Here is an 8,944-nt window from a genome sequence, read left to right on the forward strand (position 1 = left end):
TCATTGAAATGTATTATTATCAGGCATGGTTTAGGCACCTATGTCATCAGGAAGGCACCAAAAAAAGGGACCTCAAGATTACTATTATGGAAGTTAATTTAGAGCACGGATGCCGTGAATGTAAGAGCTGTAATAAATAAAGTGTCCCTGCATACTTTAAAAGAAAGTCTCGCCATCATTTCATTTTTCACAATTTGTGAAAACAAGACATGGTGTCAGAATAGAAGACAGTCATGGATTTTGTTGGAGTTCCCTCGCCACGAATTGACTGGGATTCTCTTAACCTGCCGGGAGAATGGAAAAAGTTCCGACAGCACGTGGAGCAGATGTTTTCTGGCCCGCTAAAAGGCAAAGATGAGAGTGAGAAATGGAGCTACCTGCTCCTGTGGACTGGGGGAAAAGGAAAAGACATTTTTAACACATTGACTCTCACCCAGGAGGAAGCCAAGGTACTGAATACTTATTATGACCATTTTGAGGCGTTTGTCATGCCTAAGATGAATACGATATTTGCGAGATACAAGTTTAATGAGAAGACGCAGGGTATAAACGAGACTTTTGATCACTTTGTAATGGAGTTAAAATTGCTGTTGAAGGACTGTGCTTATGCAAACGAAGATGAGATGGTCAGGGATAGAATAATGTTTGGCACAAACTCAGCGAAAGTGCGAGAGAAACTTTAAAGTGCCGGGTCTGAGCTAACATTAAATAAAGCCGTGGACATCGCAAGATCGCACGAGATAGCACAAGCACAGCTGAGAACCTTCGATGCATGTTCTCCGAGCGGCTCACGTGAACTGACTGTGAACGCAGCACGCAGACAACAAGCAAAAGGTCCAAAGAGCGCTGAACAAAAAACGCATTACACAATTGAGAAGGCAGCAAAAGAATATGAAGTGAGTGACGCATACAAGCATATTCATAAGTGCAGCTACTGTGGAAACAAAGCACACGGTGGTAAAAGTCAATGTCCAGCTAAAGGAAGACAGTGTAAAAAATGTGGTAAATTGAACCACTTCGCTAAAGTTTGCAGGACTGGGAAAGGTAAACCCGTGCATGCAGCGTGTGATGTCTCAGATAAAGAGTAAGACGAGCTGTTTATTGATGCAGTAACAGAGGAACAACCATCTGAAGCTGAACAAGCCTTTGTAGACATATCAATAGGAGAGCAAGGTGTAAAGCTTAAGTTTAAATTACGTTCATAGACACGCTGCAGCTAAATATTCACAGGCAAATCCACAACTTGATACCGGGAATGCCTGTTAAACATCTTGGATTCACGAGTACCGATTTGGGTAGTGATAACTTCGATGAATGAAACCTGCTATCTTTACAACGGTTGACAAGCACGGAATGTAACTTGAACACAACATGTCCTCCAAATACGAACCTGATTGAAAGAAATAATGATAATCAAATCCTTGATGACTGCAACACTCATAACAGTCACAAAACTATTACATTGACAATCAGGTGACGTTATTTTTAAAATGTTTCCTTTTCTTTTTCATAACTTCTTTAACACACTACTTCTCCAAGCGAATATAAGAATATAATCAGAACTTCTGTGCTCTCCCCGATGTCAGACCCTCATTAGTTTAGCTGTATTTTGGCATGCTTAGAGTTCCAACTTTTGTTATTTACATTTTCTTTTAATGCCAGGAGGTTGTGGTTGTGGAGGGTCATATCCCAGAGTTTTGTATGTGCTGATATATATATATTTTTTTTCATAGTGAGGCGAAAGAGAGGAGAATTTGCCGAAAGTCTGGATGACCTCATCGTCATGGTGATTTCCACCAACTTTCCAGAAAGTAATTTTCTTCTGGACCGGAGACTCCTTACCAGCATGACAACATCCAAAATAGCAGGAATTGAGACACCACAGCCGATAACGAGTTTAATGATAACAGCAAGAATTATTATGAATGTGCTGACTGCGGGAAGAAGTTCTTGCAAAAGTGTAACCTCAGCATACACGAGAGAAGTCACACCGGGGAGAAGCCGTAGCACTGCAATGATTGTGGAAAGTCATTTGTGTGTAAGGAGTACCTCGAGACTCACCAGAAGACTCATTCTGGAGAGAAGCCGCACTGCTGCAGCGGAATGCGGGAACGCGTTTTAGTCACAAGCGCCACTTCCTGGAGCACCTGAAGACCACAGCGAAGACAAGCCATTTAGCTGCAGTGAGTGCGGAAAGAGTTTCACAGACAAAAGAGCCTTCAGCACCACCAGAGGTGTCACACCGGCGAAAAGGCCTTCTTCTGCAAGGAGTGTGGAAAGACGTTTGCCTACAAGAATTCTACGATCGAATTCACACCGGGAGCGACCATTGCTATGCGGATTGTGGGAAGACCTTCATTCGTAAAAATCGACCTTCAGCGACATCATCTGTCACACACCGGCGAGAGACCCTATGTCTGCGTTGAATATGGAAAGAAAAGAACTCTTCAGCACCATCAGCGGCTTCACAGCGGAGACAAGATATTCAGCTGCAAGGAGTGTGGGAAGACCTTTGCCTACAAATACAGAATGAAGGGCCACCAGCAGATTCACAATGACAACAAACCCAATTCTTGTAGCGACTGTGGAAAGAGGTTCATATGTAAAAATGACCCCCTGCAGCATCAGAGAATCCACACCGGAGAGAAGCCACACAGTTGCCCCGTGTGTGGGAAATGCTTCTGAGTGGTTGGCGGACTGCAAGAGCATTTGGTGATTCACACCGGGGAGTATCCGTATTTCTGTAACCAGTGTGGGAAAAGGTTCAGTCTGAAGGGGAGGAGTCACAGTGTGGAGCGGCCATTTTGTTGCTAAGATTGCGGGAAGACCTTCATTTACAGCCGGTACCTTCAACACCACATGAAAATTCACATCGGGAAGAAGCCGTACTCCTGCGTTCACTGTGGGAAGAAATTTACACACAAGTGTAATCTTCGGCGACATCAGGTCATCCAGATGGGAGAAAAGTGGTTCTTCTGCATGGACTATAGGCAAGGATTCACCTATAAAAGTACCCTGCAAGTCCACCGAGAATCCACACCCGAGAAACCCTACTCTTGTCCCGAATGTGGGAAGAGATTCCGCGTGTCAAACACACTGCTGAAGCACAGGAAAATCCATGCCAAGAACATGACCTCAGAAGAGGCAGAGAAGCTCGAACAGCTTGCAGGAGAATGACATCTAGGTCTGTGTTATTGACATGACTCTTTGGGGGTTAAATGGACATATCTGCAAGCTGTACAAGTGCCCACCCTTATTAACCGAGGCATCTTCTCTGTTCTCGTTTAAAGGGATATCTTGGGTGGAGACCTCTCTCGGTAATCCCCGAAGACCAGGACATTTGTGACTACAGAGCTGTCACAGATCACTTCATGTTCATGGGTGAACCCTGTGAACACTCCAACTACAAAAATGAAGAGGAATTTTGAAATATATTTGGAGCTCACTTCCCGCTTTAACCGTCCCTTGTCTTAATTCTGTGCTTCGCCATTTCCTGTGCATGGAAAATCAAGACTGCAAGGAGGTTATGGGGATGAAGGTTTTGAACTCTTAACGTGAGTGTTCTGAGTCATCGCAAGTGTGCTGTTTCAGAAATGTGAAGAATCTAAACAATGATGGCGGTGTCCAGGATTGTTTATAGAAAGGCGGAGACAAAACGGCTCATGGCAAACAACCGTAGAACTCAATAAAGAGTCATGGAGTTCAAGCGGAAACCTTGAGAACTTCTAAAATGATGTCTGGAGAAGATATTAGATAGTGTCACACTATACAACTTCAACTCGGCGAGAACGTCACACTTAACAACTGGACTTGCTGGATCTGATGATGTTGAGTTTTATGACTTGACATTATACACAATAACCGTTAGACCGGCGTCACACTACACACGTCTGAGTCGGAGAACACGTCACACTACACAACTGGATTTACAGGACCTCATTGCTATGAATTACAGGACTTGGAATCACAGGGAATGACCGTTAGGCTGGCGTCACACTACACAACTTCAAGTCGGAGTGCATTTCAAATTTTAAAACCTTTACATGCAGGGCTTCTTTCCTGCATTACACGAATAGGAATGGTGCGGTATAATGGATGACATAATTCCTTCGCAACATTTTTCTAAAGATTGCCAGCTTACTGCATGTTCACAGATCAATTAATGTGCTGCCTTTGGCCAACATCACACTACAAGACTTCAAGTTGGGGAACATGTCTGAAGAAAACTGGGCTTGCTGTGACTGGTCTCTGTGAGGAGGTCAGATTGTACGACTAGGATTCACTTAGAATTACAGTTTCCATGATTCCATCGCAAATTCTCAGCAGCTTTAAATTTCTGAATTATCACAAGTTCACTGTATTTTGACATCTACTTAACCCTACTATTATCCTAGCATTTCCACCCATCTGTTATCTTGGGCGGGTCGGTGCCGACCCATGTCCTAAATCAGCCTCCCTCAACCCTCAAACATTTTTTTATCATCCAGTTTGTTTCCTTACCTCTTGGTTACCTTGTTAGGCTTCCTTATCCATGAAAAGATTTTAAAATTTGGTTTTAAAATTTTTGGTGTGGCACCTCTGAAGATGAGACGTATGATGTCAATAAAACGGCCCAGTCCAAAAAAATTGGTAAAATAAACCTCAGGAGAATTATACAAATAAATCAAAGGTTTATATGTTACCTGACTATTACTGAGGGGTATTAGAACACAACTGTAAAAAAAAAAAAAAATTACAATTTTTTATTTTAATAATATTACTATCAATATCAATATTATTAATATTAGTAACATCTGTGGTGTTAGGGTCGGTTTTGACCCATATATATTTACTTCAAGAAGAAGGCAAAAAAAGTATTTTTTTTCCAAAAGTTGAACTTTAATTCAATCACAAAGACAAATCCAAACAAGTAAGACAAAATAAAATACAAAATAAATTACAAAATGTCGATCAAACAAACAATCAAACCAATAGAATTAGTAGTACGGTGGTAGGGTGGTAGCTCTCCAGGAGCAGGATTGCTACTGTATGTTTACACTATGTGCAAGTAGGACAGTAAGTGACATTTTTAGTGTGCTCTTTGCAAATATATTTCTTGCATTTGGCACACATGGAATTGGGTTTTTCTGTCCTTGCTGCTTGGGCAGACCTGACAGCTTTCTTTGGAATCCCGGCAGCCTCTCTGGGTCTGGGTCTGTGGCTGTGGCAGGGCTGGCTAAAGGGAAGGATGCTGGTGCTGAAGCTCTTCGTCTTCCTGCTGACGTGGACGGAGTGCTTGCCGTGGTCTGCAGCTCTCTGACCACAGCTGCAGCGGCTGGGTCAAGGGGGACCCGTTCCCTTTTTTCAATGTGTCCCTTTATAAGAGAATCCCCTAGTTCTTGGAGAAACATTCTTTCGCCTTTGATTCTTCCTTGCATTCCATCCCTTGGTGGATTTGGGTCCACAACACAAATCCTTTGTAGGCTGACACATCCAGCATATTGTAGAACAATACCACTGGCCATCTCCTGGTCATGCGCTGGCATGTATAGGTGGCAGTCAGCTTGTCCAGGTTTTCCACCCCTCCTTTGTTTTTATTGTAATCCAAAATAATGATGGGCTTTTCTCTTTTGCTGATGACACAGCAGTGTCCTTGTGGAGTGTGGACATGAGTATCACACTCCGGTTTTTTTTTGGACAATATGACACAATAGTGGTTGTGTTTGTAAAGGCAAATTTTGAAGACAGTGGTGCCCTGTTCTTCAAATTCACAATTTCAGCGGGCAGCTCAGGTTTATTTTTTTTGATAGTGCCCACCATGGTGAGCTTTCGCCTCAGAAGTTCCTGTCCAAGATCAAAACTTGTAAAAAAATTGTCACATGTAATATTGTGTCCAGCGCAGTCCAGTTGTCAAGTCGAGGACTACACGTCTTCCCTGGTTCCTCTCAGGGATGCCACTTTCAGGTTTTCCTGTGTAAATTTGCATGTTCCAAGCATAGCTTGTTCTTGCATCACAGGCTGCCCAGATTTTATCCCGTATTTGGCTGGCTTATTGGGCATGTATTGCGGAAAGGGCATCTTCCCGGAAAGGCACAAGGCGCTCTCTACGGTAACCTCTGGCCCAGGATTGAACATCAAAGGCAGGCGCTGCACCCATCTCTCCCAGACATCCCTTATGGGAGCAAGCTTGTCACGTCTTGCTCTCATGTCTCGGTTGTCAAACCTGAGGACTCTCGAGATCATGTGGAAGCTCTTCAGTGACATCGCATGGCCCGAAAAATATTTCTGCCTGTTGCTGTGTCCCAGAGACTGGCTGTGGCCTCATTGCTGGATCGGTATACTCCAGCAAGAAGAAGAATTCCAATATAAGCATCCAGGAATTCTTCATCAAAGTCAATCCATGTGTCTCCGTAGACTTTTTGTCCTTCTAGGTTTGTCATGTCAAGTATTATTTTTTTCAGCGATGATGGCATGAACTGTTCAAAACTTGTTTTGATGTCACTTATCCTTGTTATGGCAAACCTTGTGACCCCAAGAGTCATTCTGATGATATTTTCAGCAGCTGCCCTGCCAGTTGTCCTGCGAGTCTCGTCAGGTGGTACTAACCTCCAGGAGATGCTGCCATTCTTGGACTGTAGTACTTCAGCTGGTGGGGAAACTGCTTCAGAGGTGATCTCCTCCTCAGACTCTGTGTCTGTGTCTTCTGACTGACACTCCACAATGTCTTCCTCCTCTGAGTCCACCTCATCAGTGTCGCTGTGCCACTCTGTAACTTGTCCTTCAGCTAGGATATGATCCAGAGCTTGGAGTGCTGTGAATCTGGCCATTTTTACCTCTGCAAATTAGATGCTTTCTCTCCAGTCACAATCACCAAACTGAACTGGTCTGGGTCTGTTTTGTCTGGGCTGTCTCTGTTTTTTTACTTGGGGGAGGTGTGAAGAGATAAGCCCCTGACTACAGCTCGGGGGATGGGAGAGGCCTGCTACCTGACAGAGTTGTGTGGGGGTGTGGGGGCCAGGCTGAGAGAGTGAGCTGAGAGTGAGCTGAGTGTGTTTATACTGTAACTTAAGTTTGGCCAGGATTTATTGTTTTATGATCTCTTATTGTACCCTGGGTCGTGGCCGACCCGGTAAGACCACAGGCAGTGAATTTCTGATTAGAGAAATAATTTACCTTTTTTTTTTGTTTAAATGGAAGTTTCAGAAAAATGGAAAAGCCTTGATGCAGTAAACAAAATGTATGTGATACTTTTATGCATTTAAAACTTGAAAACGGTCGGTACCGACCCTAGGGTAATAGTAGTCCTGTGTTAATTCAAATGTCATTCTACCTGATTTTGATGACTTTAATTGGTTGGCGTCTAATGACTAGTGTATTCTATGACTCCCTTGTGACTTTTCTGCCCAGTTTTTAATTTACTAAGCATTTCATACTCATTGTGTTTTGACACCAATTACTATGCTCTCTGATTCTGGCGTTACACTGTCGACGTCAAGTCAAAGAGCTTGTCACACTTAACAGCTACACCTACTGGGTCTCATTTTCTTAAAGGTGTCAGATCTTACGACTAGGAGTCACTATAAATGACCGTTGGCCAGCATCACACTATTTGTATTTGAGTTGGACATAATGTCACATTTAACAGCTTCAGCTGATGGAACTCGTTGTCTAAAAGGCATCTGATCTTATGAATAGGAGTCACAATAAGTTAACGTTAGGCCACCGTCACACTATTTGACTTTAATTTGGACGGCATGTCACTTATCAACTACAGTTGGTGGATCTCGTTGCCTTGAAGATCTCAGATTACACATCTAGGAATGTTAGGGTCTTACTGAGGACGTGACTGTCTTGTACCTTTTCTGCGCATCTTCTAATTTCCAACATATTGTGAGCTTTCTGCACTTTGACAGCCACTTAAAATGCTGCCATTAACTAGTGTCAGACTGTGAGACTTGTCCTGAAGCCACTCCATCATTGTCTTGGCTCTTTGATTCAAGCCATTGAACTGACAGCCCACTCTGCAGCAGGTTTTCTTCAAGGACCTCTCTGTTTTTGGCTGCAGTCCTCCTTCTCCTCATTTTGTCCCATCTCCCTGTCCCCCTGGCATGATGCTGCCACCTCCATGCTTCATCTTAATGATGATATTAGGCAGGTGATGAGCAGTGTCTGGCCTTGTTCAGTGAGTCTCATCACACCAGAGAGTCTCTTCATGTCCTCAGAGTGCCTTCCATTAAACACTCAACCATGAACACCAGACTGATGGAGTCCTGCTGAGATGGTCATCCTTCTGGCAGAGTCTCCTATCTCAGAGTGACACAAGAAAGGTCTGAATATGACTAGGAGGGAGAGATTTTAGTTTGGGATTTTTAATAAATTTATTAACCTTTCTGTTAACCCGTCTTCACTTTATCATGATGAGTTATTAAATTTTGATTGTGCAAATGGGCAAAAATTGGAAATTCATCCATGAAAAATTAAACTCACAACAAAGTGTGTAGAAAGAGTCTGAAGACTTTATCACTCCACTGTATTTTGAGATATGACACTTAAATTGAGAGGCGGTATGGTGGCACAGTGCAGTGCTGCTGCATTCCAACACTCCTCACCTCCATCCTGATTATCGTTGTTGGGTTAAAAATCAGCCTCTGGTTATATCTAAACAATCCTGTTCGTCTGCTTCACTGTTTGTCAGGTTAAATCAGTTCTTATATTTTATTTATTATATAGTGCCTTTTGTCACTACAGACATTTGTAGCAATTAAAGGCATTGCATTTGTCATTCCAACATATGGTGCGTCATTTTACTACTACAAATATTTGTGATGCTCCATTTCTGCCATCTGTTGAAATGACAAAGACATAGCAGCTGGACAGACACACAGACAGACACTTGTCCTTTTATTAAAGTGCATGAACTCTGTTCTTGTATTTAAATTGTACTTCACATCACTCTCTGCATAAA

At 42.9% G+C, this 8,944-nt stretch overlaps 1 protein-coding gene and 1 pseudogene across 1 annotated transcript; one reads left to right on the forward strand and one right to left on the reverse strand.

The window, feature by feature from the left end:
• The first annotated feature begins 2,334 nt into the window (after positions 1 to 2,334).
• On the forward strand, positions 2,335 to 2,685 carry LOC120519923 (gastrula zinc finger protein XlCGF49.1-like). Its single transcript, XM_039742669.1, has one exon. It carries the CDS (start codon positions 2,335 to 2,337, stop codon positions 2,683 to 2,685), a length of 351 nt encoding a protein of 116 aa, XP_039598603.1.
• A 599-nt stretch (positions 2,686 to 3,284) lies between these two features.
• On the reverse strand, positions 3,285 to 6,548 carry LOC120519925 (annotated as a pseudogene).
• Between the last annotated feature and the right edge of the window lie 2,396 nt (positions 6,549 to 8,944).

This window comes from Polypterus senegalus, unplaced genomic scaffold (genome assembly GCF_016835505.1).
Source record: "Polypterus senegalus isolate Bchr_013 unplaced genomic scaffold, ASM1683550v1 scaffold_7238, whole genome shotgun sequence".
NCBI lineage: Eukaryota > Metazoa > Chordata > Cladistia > Polypteriformes > Polypteridae > Polypterus > Polypterus senegalus.